Source organism: Salvia hispanica, chromosome 1, assembly GCF_023119035.1.
Source record: "Salvia hispanica cultivar TCC Black 2014 chromosome 1, UniMelb_Shisp_WGS_1.0, whole genome shotgun sequence".
Classification (NCBI taxonomy): Eukaryota; Viridiplantae; Streptophyta; class Magnoliopsida; order Lamiales; family Lamiaceae; genus Salvia; species Salvia hispanica.
This window is the reverse complement of record NC_062965.1, coordinates 50,827,498-50,849,210: the sequence shown is the minus strand read 5'-3', so window position 1 is coordinate 50,849,210 and position 21,713 is coordinate 50,827,498. Positions and strand designations below refer to the sequence as shown.

The window sequence follows — 21,713 nt, the reverse complement described above, 5'->3', positions numbered from 1 at the left end:
CCGGGGCAAATTCATGAGTCTTCAATCTAGAAGATTCACATTATTTGGTATCAGAGCCATTGGTTCTTGTTCTTGTAAGAAAAGAACAAAAAAAAATCCCAAAAGGGTGAAATTGTTAGAAAATTGTCAAAAAAAAAAAAAGAAGAGATATCTCCAAATCTATCCATGGGCATTAGCTATAAACTTGCATATGTGTTGTTGGGTATGTTTATGTAACCGGCTCCAAAGAAGTAAACAAAGACTAGGGTTTCATTTAAAGAGTACTGACCCAAAGAATTGGAAGAAATATTAGAGTATTTAATGCAACAACTTAACCTAGAAGTTCAAAGGAAAATAGATATCATAAATGAGGGTCAAAACCTTAAGAATACGACATAGTATCCCAGACAAAATCACGAGAAAAGGGCTAAGGCCACAACCGAAAGTAAGATGCAAATATTCCAAAAAGAAATTCTAAAGAATATCAAAAATTCAGCGGAAAACGACCAAGAGAAAAGCATATCTATGTATGGTGACACAACTACACTTAGAGTTCAACACATCCATATTAATTAATTAAGCTGCTCAACACCCGCCACCGCTCGTCATCATTCAACCTGCACATAAGGAAAACACATGCAGGGCTGAGTATTTTGAAATACTCAGTGAGCTCGTTGCCAAAACATTTTATAAGTTATGCCACCTTTACCAAGTGAACTCGAGTTTTAAGCAGTTAAAAAGAATATTCACGAGTATCACAAAATATATTTTCATAGACTGGCCAGTCAAAATAACCTCCAATTTTCTCATCAAATAACAATCATTCCATGGTGCGACGAAAGTGTGGCCACACTTTTCGCCCACGAGACCGGCCGACTAGCAAGGACGGCTCTCGATCCCATCGTGTACACAGCCTGGTAGAGCTTGCGGCCCATACTCAGACCCGAATTCGTATAAACATATCCGATATCACATTAAAACAAACATAAGCATGGCATAACAGTTAAACCACCCTTATATCGCCCAACAACATTTTGATAAAATAAAAGAGAGTTTTTAGAGTAAAGCCCACCTCGATTGCTTAGTTTTCAAGTAGTTTCGCTTTTCCGTTATCCGGCTTCGCAATCAAAGTTTCACCTTTTAATCACATAGGCACATATCACAAATTAGGTTCAAATACTATTCTTACTCATGCATGTCTCATTACTTTACCCTCTTCCCAATGATTCATCTTATCATTACTAATTAACCAAGATCATGTTTATCACACAAGATTATTTAACCATCAAATACACATTACACAACACAACAACACACACGCGCACACACACACACGCGCACACACACACACACGGCACACACACACACGGCACACACACATACACATGTTCTCACATCCCTTTTTATCCCTCTTTCACTCAATCAAGATGCATGAGGGTTCAAGAAGACCGATTAACCGGTTAGAAGAATAAAAAGAAGAAGTAGAAGAAGAACAAGCATAACTCTTAAACAAAATACCTTTTTGAGAAAAACGATTGGTAGAAAACAAGTATTAGCCTTGATTCTTCAAAGTTCTTGGATTAAACTTCAATTCTTCTCCAAAAGATAGCAAAATATTGGAGAGTAGAAGAAGAAAATTTGAGAGAGTGTATGGGATTGGGGGGCCGAAAATATGGGGCTAGGGTTAGGGGTTTTGGTTCTTATTTATAGTGCTTAACAAGATCTTTAGGTAATTAGAATAGAATATTTGGTAAGATCTCATTCTCCCAATTAAATAAATAAATAAAATAATATTGTGAAGTAGGGAAGAAGAATTAACAAAAATAGATCCTAGGGCAAATCTCCCTAGTTTTCGAAAATTAGGCTCTCAAAAATAGCCAAGACTTTGTTTTGGTATTTTTCCATATAGAATAAAATATTATGGAGCAAAATAAAAAATAAGGAAAATCCTCCATGAAGCAAGGTAAGGGGCGATTTCTATGCATTTTAAATAAGACATGGATTTTTGAATATTGACTAGAATAAAGTAAGGCAAGATCTCTTGAAGTATGGAAAGATTTGGTAGAATATTTGAATTCTAGGTATGGAAGGAAATCAAGTAAGGAATCAATTAAATAAGCAAAATAATATTTCCTTTCCACATAGTGATTTTCGAAAATCACTATTAGACAAGGGGCTCGATTTTTTCCATCTTCAAAATAAGGAAATAATTGGCTCTTGGAATCTAATTTGGATAAATATCCCAAGGATTAAATAAATTCCGGAAGAAATAGAATTTCTCTTCAAAGGGGTCTAGGGTTCGAAAATCACAAGAATTAGGGTGACAAGTATTTATGGAAATTTTTCTCTAATATTCTCACTCACCCTTAAACAATTAATTTACCACAAAATCTCACAAATAAATAAATCACATGCCACATCATAAAATCAATAAGTTTGACTTTTCAAACTTTCAACGCAAACCCTAAACTCAATTCGACCATATCAACTCATGAAATAAATGCATTCTCGATTCCACGTCATCAACAATTAATTCTAGGGCTCTAAAATTAGGGTTCTAAATTCCGGGATGTTACAATTTATGTGAATGTTACAAAGTTATAGGCCGAAATTCCATCAATTGTTGGGTCTATTGTTGTTTATGAAATTGTGCACACAAATTGTTTGTTGTTTTGTCCCTTTGGCCTTGCACCCTACTTTCACTAATCTTGTGACTTCTTGGACTAGTTTTCACTTTCCTAGTTGTGTATCTTGTTTTTTCTATTTGTGCAATCCTTGGGATTACATCGTCGAGAGCAAGTGAGGGAGAGTATCTAGCCACTAAATCTCTAAGCCTTCCGAGAGACATTGGGTGTGAGTTTGGGGAATTGGGGACATACCTTGTGGGTTGGGAAGTGAGCTCCTCACTAAAATCTCCATTCTTGGGTGTGTGCGTTGTTTGTGTTACTAACAAAAGGGACGTGTCCCTAGTCCTTTTTATCTTCTTTGTAGGTACACGAAAATGCCACCAAATACGAGGAACTCTAGGCACAATTCGCCTTAGAGGGAAGATGGGGACGACATCGCGTCCACATCCGACGACGCCCTCAAAGAGATGATGACAAAACTTATGGGAGAGGTGAAGGGGATGCATGGTGAACTTACTACTATGCAAACTAATCTCAACATCATGCAAGGGGACCTCGTGGCCGTGCAAGAAGAATTTACAACCGTCCATGACAGTATGGCGGAGTTGAGAGCACGGATTGATCAAAATGAGGCCGTACCGCCTAGTTTCCGGGGAACAAGTACGGGCGGATGGAACGATGGAGGCGGAAATGATGATGCCTACTCCAACCACCACAATGGAGGTGGGTATCATAACTTCGAGGCATGGCAAGAAGATGCGGCACACTACTTCAATCATCATAATGAAGGGGGGAGGCCTAATAGGAACTATGGGGGGGAAAGGTACGATGACCCCTCGAGAAACTTCAAGCACACCATTCCGGAGTTCCATGCGAAGTTCGAACCCGCCACATACCTAGAGTGGGAGTCTCAAGTGGACAAGATATTCTCCCTTCATAACTACTCGGAGGAGGATAAGGTTAAACTAGCCATCACCGAGTTTCGAGGCCATGCTAACACTTGGTGGTCCGATCTCTTGAGAAGGAGGAGAGCCACGGGTCGAGGAGTAGTACGGTCATGGGAAGAATTGAATGAGCTCATGAGAGCCGCCTTTGTCCCGAGGTCGTATTTCCACAAGTTGAGAGGTGAACTCCAAGATTTGAGGCAATGAAGCAAGACCGTCATGGAGTACTACTATGATATGATAGCCCTCAAGGGGAGATTGGGGCTTGAGGAAAGTGAAGATGTCACCCAAGACCGCTTCATGCATGGCCTCAATGTGCTTCTAAGGCACAAGGTCCAAATTGAGGCCCAAAGGGGAATATCATTGGAGGAGGTCATTGGATTCGTCGAGACATTTGAGAGGCAGGGCAAAGAGAAGGTCGCTAGCAAAGGGAAGATGAGTTTCCACCCTACCTCGGGAGGGGGCTCAAGTAATTGGGGCACCACCCAAAGGAAGGGAGAAACGACCACTACACCTCAACCTTCCTCAAAAACTCCCGTGAGGGCATTGCCGGCGCCACCATTGGCCAAGGGAGCACCTCAAGCCGGTGATAGGAGACATCAATGTTTCAAGTGCAAGGGATATGGCCACTACGCTAGAGAGTGCATCAACCAAAGGGTCATGGTGATAGGGAAAGATGGCCACGTCTATAGTGAGGATGAAGAAGAAGCGGGGGTTGAAGGGGATGACTCCTCTTACCACGCTTAGGTCAATAGTGACTACTCTAGCGAGGAGTTGGCCGAGGGGGTGAAAAATCTTGTGGTGCTTCGGACCCTTAGCACCCAACCTAAGAAAGAAGAGTGTTTGGAGCAATGCTCTAATATCTTCCATATGAAGTGCAAGGTTCAATCCAAAACTTGCCTTGTGATCATCGATGGAGGGAGTTGTGCTAATGTGGTGAGCGATAAATTAGTAGCCAAGTTGCAACTACCGGTGATGAGACACCCTACACCCTACCGCCTTCAATGGCTAGGTGATGGTGGGGATCTCAAGGTGGTCAATCAAGTCAAGGTGCCGATGAGAGTAGGGGAATTGGAGGAGGAGGTACTTTGTGATGTCATTCCTATGACCGCTTGCCACTTGCTCCTTGGTAGGCCTTGGGAGTATGACAACAAGGTATCTAAGAATGGATACTCTAATGAGTACTCCTATGTGTACCATGGTCGGAAAATCCGGTTGAAGCCCTTGTCACCTAGTGACATAATTGAAGCTCACAAACATTTGAGTAAAGAGAGAGAGCGAGAGAAAAGACAAGAGAGTGAGAGAAAAAAGCCATGTGAGAGTGGGGGTGGTGAGAGGGATTCCAAACCCAAAAGGAGTGGCACCCAAAAACCCTGTGAGAAAAGAGAGTGTCTTTTAGCTACTAAATCCGAGCTTGGGTGGGCACTACAAAGCCACTTGCCATTGCTTCTTGCCGTCCCCCGGCGTATTTGTTTGACTAACACTAATCTTGAACATGTTCCCCATGAGATTCATATCGTTTTGCAGGAGTTCGAGGACGTGTTCCCAAGTGAGCTCCCAAATGAACTACCACCGATCCGGGGAATCGAGCACCAAATGGATTTCGAACCGGGATCATCGTTACCAAACCGAGCCGCCTACAAGTCCAACCTGAATGAGACAAAAGAATTGCAAAGGCAAGTCGAGGAACTCCTTGCCAAAGGTTTGGTCCGTGAGTCTTATTCCCCTTGTGTCGTACCCGTTATACTTGTGCCTAAGAAAGATGGGTCTTGGCGTATGTGTGTTGATTGTAGGGCCATTAATAAGATCACCATTAAGTATAGACATCCTATACCTAGACTTGATGATATGCTTGAGGATTTGTGTGGTGCTACTTGTTTTTCAAAAATTGATCTTGCTAGTGGTTATCACCAAATTAGGATGAAAGAAGGTGATGAATGGAAAACGGCTTTTAAAACTAAATTTGGCTTGTATGAGTGGCTTGTCATGCCGTTTGGTTTAACTAATGCTCCTTCCCATTCATGCGATTGATGAACCATGTGCTTAGGCCCTTGATAGGAAAATTTGTGGTGGTCTACTTTGATGACATTTTGATTTATAGTCCTAATGTTGATGAGCATGCTAGGCACCTTAGGGAAACACTTTTGCTTTTGAGACAACATAAATTGTATGCTAAATTGCCTAAATGTGTGTTTTGTGTTGATGAAGTGGTTTTCCTTGGGTTTGTTGTGGGGAAGGATGGGGTCAAGGTAGATGAGGAAAAGGTTAGGGTCATCAAGGAGTGGCCCACGCCCAAAAACGTGAGTGAGATTCGATCTTTCCACGGCCTTGCTAGTTTCTATAGAAGGTTCGTTAGAGATTTCTCCACTAAAGCCGCTCCTTTGAACCATCTTGTTAAAAAGAATGTGGCTTTTAACACTTTGAAACACGATCTTACACATGCACCGTTGCTTGCTTTACCTAATTTTGAGAAAACTTTTGAGTTGGAGTGTAATGCTAGTGGGGTAGGGATTGGAGGAGTCCCGGTTAGAATATTTTATAAATGGTAATAGACCCCACATTCTACTACCTTTTTGATAAGGCCAATTTCATGCATCGGTCATGGGGGTAAATTCGATGATTTCTTAGGTCTAACACATGTTTTAAGCCAGGTTATGTAGAGAAACCGCCAAGCCGAGGAAAAGAAGGAAAATATTTGCTGGGTGGAGGAAAGAAGCGGAAAAGGGAGCAAAGGAGCACCAAATTGCTAGACGGAGGAAACTTCAAGAGGAGAGGCAAAATGGAAAATTGAAAGAAGAATCTAGAAGCCAACTCCCCGTCTATAAATACCGGAGCACACATCATCATGATCATCACTTTTTTCACGCTCCAGCTCGTAGCTCACTTCTCATATAGTTTTATCTACACCCACTGCATGAATGGGGTAATTCCGGGAGGTTTTCGTCTTGATTGTTGGTTTGATCGTTGTGTACCACCATCCTTGTGAAGGGAGAAGAAACAATTTGTCTTTTTAATTCCGTTGTACTGCTTTTGTGCTAAGACTTCGCTGTTCGAAGCTCAGCGTATGTTAAATTGTTGTCGAAGATCTGAATATTTAGCTATGGAATTTTACTTTTCGTTTTTATGTCCGATTTACGTTGATTTCTGTTGTTTACTTACTCTGGATGCTTTTCGCACTTGATCTGTTTGGTTGAGGTTGAATTGTGGTTGATTGTTGTTGATCGGAGTAAATCGTTTGAATCGGAGTAGTCGAAGATGGGTTTTGCTGTTGTTGGTTTCGGATGGCTTGGATCCGGAGTGGATTAAGCATTCGACGTTTGGATCTGCTGGAATTCTGCATGGTTGTGAATGTTTAGTTTTTGTTCCTTTATTTACTTCGTCTAGTAGTTGTGGATCTGCCTTATTTTCGAGTTAATCGTAGTTTAACGTCCGATCTAGCATGCTCTGTGTCGATCTGGTTTATTGCTCTGTTTTCTACATGTTTATGCTTAGATTGTTGGAAGTGATGAAGATCGTTGTTAGTTAGAGTCAGATTTCCGTTGTAGCAGCTTTTCATCCGTACTATTTCTGTTTTGGGAAAATGGCCCCCACTGCATGTTTTCTTCTGTCTAGCTGTTTTAGGAAGTCTACTCACTAGGTCTAGTAAATTTCAGTTGTTCAGTTTTACTCTCTGTTTAATCTCTGCTTCATCATGAATGTTTGCATTGTATTTTCTGTTTCCTAGGTCTAGCTGTTAGATAATTTTACACTTCCCAAGTCTAGTAGTTAAAATTCTCAACCTAAGTTTGCATGGCAGCAGCCAATCCCATTCCCAAGTCCTCTCAACTATTATTTTCATCTCATTCCTCTCTATGGGATCGACCCTTTACTTCTCTATACTAATTAATAGTGTAGTGGGTCGAGTTTTTTTTTATTGATAGTTGGCTAAGAGTGAGTCCGACGACCATGGGTTTCTCGGTCAAGATCTCTTGACCTGGGATCTGTGAATTACTTGAAATGTATTGTGCTCTCAGTCTACACATCACTTTTCTCCACTCATTTTTTATCATAAAACTCATACTATGTAATAGTATGACTCACATTCCACTATCTCTTTCATCAACTTTCCTTTACATTTCTTAAAACATGTGCCGAATTCAAATGAAACTCCTAAAGTGAGAAGGAGGGAGTATTATACTATATGAAAATGAGTCAACCATGAGAAAATTTTTTAGAATGGAAAAAATGACTTAACTATGAGGGGACGAAGAGAGTTATTGGATCTTTAACGTTACAAAACTTCTTAAATTTAGGTGACAATTCTTTGACCGTCCCTATTTCAGCCGCAACCTAGACCGCTTGCCGCATTGATTTAAAAAAAAAAAAATTCATACCTTAAAAATATATAAATATCTTTATTTTTTAAATTTAAATTTGATACATTAATAATCACGATGAAGGTACCTACACTCAACATGAACAATTGACGTTTAATGTACTCCATTCGTTCTGTAATAGTTGAATCATTTTTCATTTTAAAAAGTTCCTTATAGTTGAGTGATTGAGTCATATTCATATCTTTGAGTGATTGAGTCATATTCATATCTAGTAACTTTTTTTTTTCTTAGTTTATTCTCTCTATTTTTTTCACTTTCTATTTTATTATTTCTATTTTTTTCTCTCTTACTCCCTCCGTCCCATAAAAATTGAGACAAAACTTTTGGGCACGGTGATTAAGAATTTATATTAAATAAATATAAGAGATGAAAAAAGTAGGAAATATAAGAGAGAGTAAAGTAAATGATGGAATAAAGTAAGAGTGATTAGATGTTTTATCTTTTGCTAAAAAAGAAAATGACTCAACTTTATTGGGACTGACTAAAAAGGAATACGACTCAACTTTTATGGGACGGAGGGAGTACTTTTTTATCTATTTATTTAACACCCTCAACATCCCTTTTTTCAAACTTCGTACCGAAAAGTTTCGCCTCAACGTGAGGGAACCGATGGAGTAGGAATTTTAGTCAAGTAATGCTATTTTTATGGTAGTGTTTTTATAAATCGTAATTGTATTTTAATATATGTTAATTGTTTTACAATTCAAAATGATAAAATAGATTGATTAAGTTGTAGTCGAAAATATGACTGACCTTATTGCATATATTGTGGATGAAATAAAAATACTACCGTGATAGAAGAAAAATGGATTATAACCGGAAATGACTCTTATTTTCAGAGCCATATTGCTATAACCATCAAGTGGACATCTCCAATAAAATGACATGTGCATAATGCATTTTCATGGAGCTCAATTCGATGAAACATCACAACTCACAAGTGGAAATAAAGATAATTAAAACAGACAGATACTTTCTTATACTATTATAAATTAAAGATTATGACATACAGCCCATTTTATTAAAATCATGTGCTATTATTTATTAATTAATCCTGTAATAATCCAAGGCTGATTCCACGCGAGGGGCTTTTGTTTTGTAGTATTGAAATACCGTGTTTTGTGACTGGCTTAACTGGGTGATAAATTGCCAGTTGAATGAAAAAATAAAAGCTGTCAGGTTTAATTTTAGGATGGATTTGCGATTGAAAGAAACGCTTGAACCGTGAATGAAAGGAGAGAATTGATTCTGGCAATGATTTCCTTGGAAGAGTCTTTGGGCTCGAGAAAGTAATTAGAATTTAGCTCTCTAAAAAAGATTTTAAATTTAATTAATTTGGGCTAAAAACCCATTGTATTTTATTGAAATTATGTAGCCACAATTTATATTTCACAAGATTGGACTTGTATTATTTATTTAATTTATCGGATCCATTATGAAATTGAGCCCGATAAATATTCCTCAAGGAAAGGAATTAATTAAATTTAAATTGTAACTTCGCCATTGCAATTCTAAACTCGTAAAACAAGTTATCTTGTGCCTTGGTAAAAATTCCGAATTAAATTCACCTAGCACCAATTACTTAATACGGCACGTCACTTAATAAATGAAATTGATTCAGTCAACGCAGAGTCAAAATTCTAAATTGAATTAGGTCGCAAGAATATCAAATAACAATTTCACTCGTCATTTAATCCACGAACTTCACGGCATTAAAAGCATTAAATGCAAAAAAAAATTAGGGTTCAAAAAGTGGGGCGTTACAGTAAAGCTCAATTTTAGTCCTAAATATATGACCAAAATATGAATTTGGCCAAAACATTCACTTTTTAAAAAACAGGGCCAAAACAAATGAAATCCTTGTCAGAGTGGTCCTTTTTTTACGGTTCCGTAAAAAAACTAACGGTCATGCCGCTGTGCGTTGACCGTTAGTTTTTTGACGGAACTGTAAAAAAAATGACTACTTCGGCGACATTTTCATTTGTTATGGACCCATTTTTCAAAAAGTTGACCTTTAATCTTTGGAATATGGTCATATATTTAGGACTAAAATTGACCTTTAATCTATGCAATATTTACCTACATTTTATGTTTTTTCAATTTTACCTACATACTTATTTATATTACATATTAATCCCACAATATTTTATCAATAATTTATGTAAATTAAATAATTATACAAAATTTTCTTGTTAGTATATTTATGTATTAAATATACTTTATGATAAAAAAAAGTTACACTACTTTTAAGCTATCGATACATAATTGTAATACAATGATAATAATACAATGATAAGCAATAATAAGTCAATATTCATTCCTATATTAGTAAATTTATTACTCCCTCCGTCCCACATAATTTTACCCAATATTCCATTTTAGGCCGTCCCACATAATTTTACACACTTCACTTTTACCATTTTTGATAGTGGACCCCATATTCCACTAACTCATTCCTACTCACATTTTATTATAAAACTAATATTTAAGAGTATGACCCACATCCCACCAACTTTTTCAACTCACATTCCATTAAATTTCTTAAAACCCGTGCCGGGTTAAAGTAGGTAAAATTATATGGGACGGAGGAAGTAGTTATTATTTGCAAAAAGAAACATAATTTATTATAATATGGTAGTCACATCTTGCTAATTTCTATTTAATTCATGAAAAATTTATGTGCAAATAGATTTCCTTTTACAATGCTAACCTCATTATTCATTAACCCTATGTGTGCAAAATATGGCCGGCTAGTTCAACTATCTAAAAATAATTAAGACTATTATGCAATATATCCAAAAGTTTGCAATAGATACTCATTTTTTTTTTTACTCCAAATTTGATATTGTTTCATTGAAAAATCCAAAAATGGGTTTGAGTATGGTGTATAGTTGGAAAAAAAAATTTCACAAAAATTGGGATTTGGTATATGGTTGGAGGTGCTCTCTGACATACTTGGATTTTGCTTGGTTTTAGAGAGTAATCTTGTATGGTTTTGATCACATTTCGTCTATTATCGGATATGATTATGATTACTTCTCTATTATTTTGGTATTTGACCATTTTGTTAAGAATGTGTAGAAAAAGGTACAAAATATATGGATGTGCAGCAGCCTTGGTTTGAGACAATATAAACTGGATATTTTGAAGTCCAATCAGCCCCTAATGCATATCAATCTCTTCGGCTTCGAAAGAGCTTCGCGTTGGTATCTCGCACGCCTCAATCGGAGTTCGGTAGAAGAATTTATGGCCGATATAAGAACACTGCGCGTTCCAGAAAATTCCACGCGGCCGGGTGAATTAACCACCCGGCCGGGTACGGTGTTATGCGCGGAAACAGTCAGAAAGTGGTCCAAAATGACCACCCGGCCTAAAACGCGGTTTTTGATGGGGAGTAAAAGGAAGAACGCCTAGGTTTTGTTTTTCTACAATTCCACCGTCTACCACACACTCCACACTTCCTCAAAAGCACTTTGAAGAGAGATTTGAAGATTGAAGACTACAAATCGAGAGATTGGAGTCTCTAATCCATAGAATCATTCCACATGAGTATTTATTTGCTTTCTTTGATGTATTTGATTGAATCCATTATTTTGGTTTTCATGAAGAAAATGAGTAGCTAAATTTATCGTGGAGTTTTGGTGAAGACTACAATGGGTGTTTGTGATTAATTCAATGACTTCTTTTGATTGCTTAGCTCTTGTGATTTCTGTGTTCATTCTTGTGCCTTTTCAATTCAATTGCTTAGCTACCAATTGAGTTTGTTTACCTTTATAGTTATAATCGAGAGATACCTATCTAGGTTTGATAAAAGAGTGAGTATCACTTTGATAATCTACACTCGAGAGAGGGGAACCTTAGTGAGGGCTTGGGTCTTTTGTTCTTTGGAGTTAATCTAAACATATTTGAAGGAGGCTTCAATATTAAAGGTTAATCAACGGGGTGAGTACACTCGCGAGGGGGCTCAACCTAGACTAGCGACTTTCCTAGTAATCCTAGAGACATAAAATGGGTAATCGAAGTTGTTGAATCAATTGCACGACAATTCCATTGTAGTTGGATCCAAAACTCTACTCTCCTCTTTGTGGTATCTTTTCACTTGTGTTTATTTCCTCTTGTTACTTTTAATTTCTATTTCATTGTTATATGCTTATAGTAGTGTTAGAACAAAACCATTTCTCTTTGGATTGTCTAGATAGTAATCGAAATTTATTCATGGTACTTGAGTTGATACAATCTTGTCTCTGTGGGATACGATACTCTTGCTTGCTAATTGCTACACTAGCCTCGTACACTTGCGGGTATTAGTTGTGTTAAAATAAGTCGAGTCAGTCTCTCATGTCCACTTGTACTCCTTTCATCCGGAAAAAATAGGGATATGTTTGTTTCCCGTTTGTCTATCGCATAAAATAGACCATTTTTCATTAATAGAAAGTTCAATTAACTCATTATCCATACACATCAATTTACTTACAATTTATACATTAGGATTCACAATTAAACACTAATAATGTGAATCCAACTATCCACTAATACTACTTTAACTATCTTTTACATTCTCTACTGTATTAATTATGCATTAATTCTCGTACTGTTCTAAATGTTTCTATTTTTTTGGGACGGAGATAGTATTCAAACGGTGTCCAATAGTCTGTTTTGCTGGCTATAAATTGTCTTTGAAAAGTGTTTTAAAATATTCCACGATACCTCCTCCATTTTCACGTGTGATACCTGATTTATTATGTGGTACTTAAACATTAAGAAGTGAAATGGATTTAAAAATGATTGATAGATCACTTCCTTTAGTTGATGTTCAGTTAATTGTTTGACAAAAATAATGTGATCCAGTAATATGATGTAAAAATCAATTAATATCACAAAAGATGCGACTTAAAAAAAGTCTAAAATATATAGACAAATGTAAGTTCGAAAACCTCATAAGCATCGGCGGATCCAGGTGGGGTCGCCTGGGGTCGGCCGACCCCACCAACCCCTCCGGAGTGCCGCCGGAGCGCTTCTTTCATTGGCCCTTCGACCCCGCAACGCCCGTGCCTCCGACCCTGTTCCACGTAGAGAGAGCTAACAAGGCTGAGTAAGAAATGAGAAATTGAGGCAGTAGCAACATGAAATAAAGAGAAGGATAAAATAAGTTGTTCAGTTTTTGCTTTCAAAAAGAAAGAAATGGGATGGTGAGGGAGGAGAGAGATCGAGACCACTACTTTCTATATTTAGTATTAACTATATTTACATATTTAAATTAGCTTAGCTGGCAAGAAGAAAAATTGATAAATATCCTATTTAATATAGTGTCATATCTTGATTATTTCTAATTTTAAAATGAACTTTCAAATTTTATTTATTTATTTTTATTATTCCAAATAAGCCTAAGTAAAATTTGTTTATAATGATTTTAGCAAATTTATTATAATATCTCTAGATTTTTCTAAATTTAGTTCTATAAATTTAACATTTCAACCATATTATTCACATTAGAATTATTTTTAAATTTTTATTTACACTATTTAAATTATACTCTTTTATGTCAAGGAAAACGTTGTTGGTGTATTAATTGGAGAGAGAAAGTTTCCGAAAAAGAAAATGTGTCATTTTAATTGGGACAAACTAAAAATGAAAAGGTATAATTTTAAGCGGGACGGAGGGAGTATTTTTATAAAACAAATATGTATTTTAATATTATTTTTATTATTTGTTTCGACCCCACGATATTTAACTTCTGGATCCGCCATTGCTCATAAGCGTAGTAAAGCGAGTTGATTTGCATCTGAAAAAAATAGCAGTATAAAAACTGGTTCAACTTTGGTTGGCTTTCGATTTTGTCTATATATTTCCATACCCACTTCCTAGAACAATTATAAAATAAGCAGCTTAATTTATGCGTAGTCATTGTACTCTGCATAATTATTTCAACCGACTGTACACCGCTATCGATCAATAAATAAAAAAAGACTCCCTCAGTAGTATAATTAGAGTTACAGTTTGCTATTTTGGTCGGTCATATGATAAAAGTCACATTTTATTTTTATCAAGTTTGCTATTTTGGTCAGTCATATGATAAAAGTCACATTTCATTTTTACCATGAATGGTATGTAAGTCTCACATTTCACAAATTCACTTCACTCACATTTTATTATAAAATTAATATAAAAAAGTGGATTTATATTCCAGTAACATTTCCAACTCACTATTCTTTATATTTCTTAAAATCTATGTCAACAATAAGAGTGACTCCTATTGTAAGACGGATGGAGTATTACTTAATCCTTCCCTTATTTGACGTCCTTTTTTTTCAATACGAGTTGTCAACAAATTTAAAAAATTTAATTGAAAAATTTAATAAAATATGAATCTAATTTTATTATATTAGCTTTAAATAAAATCGTATAATAAGTTAATTATGAAATATATTTATCAATTATGATAAGAAAGTGAAAGCGACCTCTTAATAGATAATAGATTAAAATGGTAAAATTAAATACAATGATATATAGATACAGGGAGAGTATAGTATTTATTAAAGGGATGTTCAGTTTGCAAGATTGTATCTGAGATTAAATTTGTAGTATAATTGGTTCAAAAAATTCAACCGCACAACTCAATCATAGATGAATAATTATGAAATAATTAGTAATAACTAATCATCTATAACTAAAATAATCTTATAAATCAATTATAGAATATATCTTGATATTAATTTATTCTGTTATCCAAACAGCACCTAAGTAAAAAAATTTAAAAATAACACACCTATTTTATTCTTATCCTTGTTGTGACAGAACAACATCACCTGGGAGGCTGGGACAGCCGGACAGATCTGGAACTTCGGATCCATATATGCAACTGGTAATTTTAATAACAATCCCTTGCCAAAAGTTTTCCTTAAATATTCAATGGTTATGTTTTCCATTTGTCACTTGTTAATATTTTTTTTTTCAAGGGCACCGCTCGTTTTCTAAAATTAAAATAGTATTTCGTCCGCAGTTAATTGGTTTAAACAAGGTTAAGGCAATATAGTAGAAATAGTAATTGCTTATAGAAAGTTAAGGCAATATATTAGAAAAGTTTTTAAAAAATTCATGAATTTGTATCTTATTTTTATATAATAATAATAACAGTAATAATTTTATTATAAAACATGAGTGATGTGAGTTGATTAAATGCAAAATCTATTACCAAAAGTAGTAATCTTCCAACCCAAAAATAGTCTTATTTTAATAAGATAGTGATAAAATGCAAACTTATATATTGTATAAATTCAAAACTCCTCAACACAGCTTCAACACTGTTTCAATATAATATCAACACAGTATAAAATTTCAAGATTTTAATGTCAACATTGTATCAACACAACATCAATTATTCACTACCGTTGAAATTTTGTTGACATTTTTTTGTTGATGCTTTTTTTTTAATTTGTTGACATTTTTCAATGGTCCAAATCATAGTTTTGAGTTTGTACAATATTTAGAGTTTTCATTTGATCTCATTCCTATTTTCTTAACTATGTCCCATAAAATTATTCTGTATTTAATTTTTGGGAACAATTTTACCATACATTTCAATACTAAAAAGATGAGTTTCACTATTCACTTGCTCTAATTATTTTTCTCTTTTTATGTCATATAGTACCAAATTTATATTGAAACTTATGTCAATCTCCAAAATTTTTATTTTTAGGAGACGAAGAAATTAAAAGATAAATGAGACAATTATTTAGTGACGGAAAAAAAAAATTGAAACAATTTTAGTCAGTTTAATAACTTCCATAAATAACTTATCATAAATTTGATATGTTTCTCAATTATCTAATTTATTTGTATTTTAATTACATGCTGACATGCAATGCTATTATAGAAAATAAAATTAATGATTGGTGGTACTCCATATGACATGGATTAATCTCGCATCCCAGAGTCCATTTTGGGTGACTATTAGTTTTAAAAATAATTCCCAATACTCACTCCGTTGGTCCCCTTTTGATTGGTACCAATTTATTTTTCGTCTGTCCTTGTGCTGACCTTTTTTCTATTTTTAAGTAATAACCTCACGTTCCATTAATTCATTCCACTTATATTTTATTATAAAATTAATATATAAAAATAGGATACACATTTTACTAACCTTTTCACTCATTTTCCATAACATTTCTTAAAACTCATGTCAAGTCAACCAGTGCAAACTAGTATGAGTCAAGGGAGTAATCATACACATCATTTATAATTTGGACTCCATGATGCAGTATTACTTATTTTATTAATTTGGACTCAAAAGATTAGCACGCAATTGATCAAACCAGTGACCCCAACTCCTCCAAACCTCAACAAATACAAAATCTCTTTCCTAGACAAATGTCTTACACCCATGAATCTGGCTGTTCTTCTGTTTTATGGATCCAAACCGGAAGGCTTGGAAGAATCACTTGCCCGAATCTTGGTGGACTTCTATCCGCTCGCCGGGAGATACATCAAGGAACAAAGCCTTGTGGACTGCAACGACGAGGGCGCCGAGTTCGTCACAGCACACGCTACCGATGTCGACCTCAACGACGTTGTCGGAAAGAATGATGCCGACATTCTGCAGCATTTCTATCCAGATTCGTACTACCGATGTGACGAAGATGCCTTGAATCCACTCCTGTCGATCCAGGCTACCCATTTCCTCTGTGGCGGCGCCATCATCGCCGTCAGCGTTTCCCACAGAATTTTCGACGTACCTTCCATCGCCACATTCATATCCGCCTGGTCAAGCGCCGCCCATCCTCAAAAATCTGTTCAGGTTAGATACAAATCCATCTTAAAAGTAATTTGGTTATAAGAGTTATACAGCGGTTTCAGTTCTCTCATTATTATTATTATAATTATAGTAATTATTGTTGTTTCAATCGCTAGATCACTCCGTCTTTCAACATCCCGTCTTTGCTCCCTTGCAACGACCACAACTTTGGTGTTAATCTGAAGCAATCGAGCGCTGAGAAGCCCACGATTGTCACCAAGAGGTTGTTGTTCAACAAGGCTGCTTTGACCAGCCTCAAGTCAAAATTAAAGCAAGACACGATCTCAGATGCTGAGATCGTGTCTGGTGTTATAGCAAAGGCCCTGATCCGTCTGGACAGGGCCAAGCATGGGCAAAATAGAGAGTTTGTGGTTTTCCAACTGATTAACATGCGAGAAAGAATGATCCCGCCTCAGTCGAAGCACGTGTGTGCGAACCTGTCATTCACCATGCTCACGCCTCCTGTGGCCGCTTCGGAAGAGATCAGAGTTCAGGAAATAGTTGATGTGATAGGCGACGGCGTTAGGGCCAATGTAGCGGAGCTTGCTGGAGTACTGTCTCCGGATACAGACGGACGCGAAGTCATCATGAATAGCTTAGGGAGCTTGATGAAGGCGATTTCGAACCGGGAGACTAATTTCATAGCGTTTACGGATTTCAGCGAGTTTGAATTCCACGAAGCGGATTTCGGGTGGGGGAAGCCTGTGTGGACGGCCGTCACACCGCAGCGGCTGCGCAGCAACTCCACGTTGCTTATGAGGAATGAAGAGGTGGATGGGATTGAGGCATGGGTGCATTTGTACCAAGATGACATGCCTCGCTTCCAGGAAGATGAGGATATCAAACAATTTGCACACTAGAAATCATGTTGATATTTTATTCAGTTTCTGCTTTATGTTGTTTGCTTCAAGTATCGGCTCCTCAATCCTGTCTCAAATAAATTTCTAGTTCTTCTTTCGTCGGAAACAAGTTTGGAATTAATGAAGTTCACAATGTTTGTATATATATTTAACGTGGAATTGGTATATATATTTAATGTAAAAAAAGATACTACCTATGTCCCCTAAAATTTGTCCCACTTTGACCCGACACGAGTTTTAAGAAATATTATGGAAATTGAGTTAAAAAAGTTAGTGGATTGTGGTTCCTACTTTTATATATATTTGATTTATAATAAAATATGAGTAGGAATGAGTTAGTGGAATATGGGGTCCACTACCAAAAATGGTAAATGTGAAATGAGACAAATTTTGGGGGACGGACGGAAATGGAAAAATGAAACAAATTTTCAGTGACGGAGGTAATAAAAATTAATTTGATGGACACCTAAAATAAAACAATACACCCATCCAGTAATAATCGATAACTTTTGCAATTTTGGTATTGTAACGCCCCACTTTTCGAACCTTAATTTTTTTTAGCATTTAATGTTTTTAATGTCGTGGAGCACGTGGATTAATTGGCGAGTAATTTTGGGGTATCCTATATTCTTGTGACCTAATTCGGATTTAGAGTTTTGACTGTGCGTTGACCGAGTCAACTTTGTTGATTACGTGACGTGGCTGGTTGAATAATTGATGCGGGGCGATTATTCGAATGAGTGGTTTTATTGCCGAGGTGAAATAACCTTTTTACGAGGTTCAGTTGCGATGGAGAAATTACAAATACAATTTAAATAATTATTTTCTCCGAGAAATATTTATTGGACTCAATTCTCCAATTGATCCGATAAAATTAAATAAATAATACAAGTCTGATCTTGTGAAACATAATTCACAAATTAATTTAATTAAATTGTAAGATCTTTGTCTTGATTCCAAAGACTTTCCTTTAATTTCAATTGCAGTAAAATAAAGGCAAAGATTTCTCCTATTTCATCTTCACGCGGCTTCTTCCTCCCCTCCCATGATCTGCAAAATCCTTTTCCTAAATACAACCTTTAATTCCAATTATTTGAGAATCAATTACCACAAATATCTCTTATAAATCATGGCCTTTCTACCCTAATCTTCTACTCTCCATTCAACCGCCTCATTCTAGCAATTCACCATTCCAAAGAAAGTACAGAGCAGAGGAGAAGAACTTCATGAAATTCGATTGCCTTCTACCACCAATTTCAGTTCTCCATTGCGCCCACAAGTAACAATCTGTTTTCAAACTAATTCGTTCCCAATCTACAACGGTGACATCTCGCAAGTGAATCGTGATCGCAAGGGAAAGAATATAATTTCGGAATAAGCAGTTGAGGTGGACTCTCTTTTAAATAAGGACGATGTCCTAACTATTTTTATCATGGGAATGAAATGCAAATACGTTTATCATGCCGTATTTTTGTTTTAACGTGCCTATCTGAAATGTCTTTGCCATTTATTATATAAATCGAATTCGGATCCTTGTAGGGCCGCAAACCATACTTGGATTAGTGTACAACTATGGTAGACTGTGTGTCAACGTACGGGTTGACCGGTCAAGTGACTTAGTTTCTGGCCACATTCCAAGTCATGTATGAGCAGATATGATAAACGTCTAGGGGAAAATGACTGCGCAGTCGTGATTTTGAACAATAGAATATTTTGGTGTCTCGGACCCTTCAAAAGCTAAATATAAATATTTTTGATAACTTGTTTTCGGCATGAGTCCACTAAGTATTTTATAGTACTCAGCCCTGCATATATTTTTCTTATGTGCAGGTTGAGTGGCGATGAGCTAGGGGTGGTGTTGAGTAGAATTTTAATCATTGTTGGATTTATTTTGAACTCCGAGGGCGTCGTGTCTTCATACATGGCGTCACTCTTACTCTTGAATGCTTCCGCTGAATTGTGACACTTTTTCTCCATTATGTTTTTGAACCCCTTTCCACTCTTGGATTATAGATTATGATAATTGTTAACTTTGGTTTTAAAACCTAAGCATTTACTCTGATTTTCCCTCGTTATTTGAATATTAATTGTTTTTGTCAAACTCTTTATTGAAACCCTAGAAAATTATCCTTTCTTAAAGTCCCATTAGTCACGACCACCCGCATTTATTAACCCAAAAAAGGGCGGTCGTGACAGGTATGTCCTTTAAACACTAAATATAGACATTTATATTTTTGGTAATTATTTTTCTATCTAATGTGGTATACCACATTCTCTACATTCGGAACGAATCTCCTGTTCTACTCCTGCTCCACCTCTCACAATCATATAAAATAATCCACCATCGCTTATTAAAATTGTTCATAGTTATAATATTATTTTATTTGATTGTGAGAGGTGGAGCAGGAGTGGAGCAAGAGAAGTGGAGGAGATCCGCTCCACTCTACATTAAGCTAGACAGTAATGCCCACTAATTTTGAATATATACTTTTTTTTCTAGCAATATAGTAATGAGACACAATTTAGGGTTTTGAAAAAACTGTCAATATAGTGCATAAAAAATATCGAACGATTACTTGAATATGTCAACACAATTTAATATTGACATTGTATATATATTAGTTGAGATTTTTTTAGCTTAATTGAGAATTGAGATGCATTTTCAGCCACTCATCCATAATATTTTCGAAATGTCAACTGCGGGTATTATCGTCAATAGCCTGCACATCAAATGTCAATAGCCTGCACCTCAAATGTCAACAACTTATAGTTGACATTATATGTGTATAGTTGACATAATTGTACATGTAGTTGACATTATATGTGTATAGTTGATATGGATTGTATATGTAGTTGACATGAATTGTATTTGTAGTTCACATTATATTTGTGTAGTTGACAAAAAAAATAAAAAATATATAAAAAATTATAAAAAAAATATAATTTTTTTTAAAAAATAAAATAAAAAATTAAAATGTTTAAAAATGTATTTATTAAATAAAATGTACCATGAAATTATTCTGCACTTTCATAATTAATTAATCTAAAAAATTTTCCAGGTGACAAATTCTGGACCACTCATTTAATAAAAACGAGTAGCTGATAATGTTTCCCAATTCTCAATTAAGCTAAAAAATCTCAATTGATCACAACCCATATTGACATATTATGATTGCTATGTTGACATTATTTGCTTGCCGAAAAATACGAAAATTCAAGATTTTTTAAAAATTTTGATATCAAAACATATATAATTGAGATCTCGTTAGAATTCTTATAAAATTATCTTTAATTTGATATATGTGTGTGAAAAAAATAATTTAAATCGAGATAGTTATAATTATTTAAAGTTTAGAGATATTTTTCAAAAGTTAGTTTTAACTATATTTTTGTTAATTGGCATTAATACCTTTAGATACGTGCATCATACATATCTTAGATGTAACTTATCTTATATCTGAGTTACGCTTACCAACAATTTTGATGCAGAAACATATAAAGAATTGTAAGTTCATGTGGTCATGTAATGCAAACACAGGCCTGAATACATGAGTGCATGGGTGCACAAGATATTTACCATACGTGATAAAAGCCAAGGGAGGATATGTATGAGCCCATTGCATGCCAAGACTTTGATTTCATTCTTAGAGTTAGCTATCTTGTGATTAGATTGTAGCCTAAGAACTTTACTTGATTCACCTTTATAACTATCATCGAGTGTGTGGTTGAATTGCAGTCAAGATCCAAGTTATTACCCATGGAGGTAGGCACATTTCCAAAAAAGTTACATCGCGTGTGTTGCCCGTTTTTTGTTCTTGATCATTCGAATCATCGCAACATAACCTTACAAGTGACGTCGTGTGTGGGAATGACAATAACTCAGTTTGAAGCAAAGAGTTCAACAGAAAATTAGACTTTGACAATTAACATGTAGATGTTAGGATTGGTATACTGAAAAGCATATTTCGAGTATATTGCACGGATAGAATTGCTTGTATACAATAAATTTTACAATCCACTTTTAACCCAAAGCGAGAAGAAGTAATTTTATCGTATTGATGTTTGCTTGTGCATTTATAAGATGTTTCTCACACATTTAAATGTATAAGAAGCAAACAAGTCTAATTTTTCTACAT

General features: G+C 35.7%; 1 protein-coding gene across 1 annotated transcript; it reads left to right on the top strand.

The window, feature by feature from the left end:
- The first annotated feature begins 16,212 nt into the window (after positions 1–16,212).
- On the top strand, positions 16,213–17,722 carry LOC125219066 (pelargonidin 3-O-(6-caffeoylglucoside) 5-O-(6-O-malonylglucoside) 4'''-malonyltransferase-like). The gene is made up of 2 exons (XM_048120932.1): positions 16,213–16,720; positions 16,834–17,722. The coding sequence occupies exons 1-2, from the start codon at positions 16,307–16,309 to the stop codon at positions 17,575–17,577; spliced, it is 1,158 nt and encodes a 385-aa protein (XP_047976889.1). The 5' UTR covers positions 16,213–16,306; the 3' UTR covers positions 17,578–17,722.
- The last annotated feature ends 3,991 nt before the right edge of the window (positions 17,723–21,713 follow it).

What these genes read in the sequence shown, in the direction of transcription:
- LOC125219066 (XM_048120932.1), top strand. Translation starts at nt 16,307, where the DNA reads ATGAATCTGGCTGTTCTTCTGTTTTATGGATCCAAACCGGAAGGCTTG. An exon ending in ATCCTCAAAAATCTGTTCAG is followed by an intron (nt 16,721 to 16,833) that starts GTTAGATACAAA and finishes TTCAATCGCTAG; the next exon opens with ATCACTCCGTCTTTCAACAT.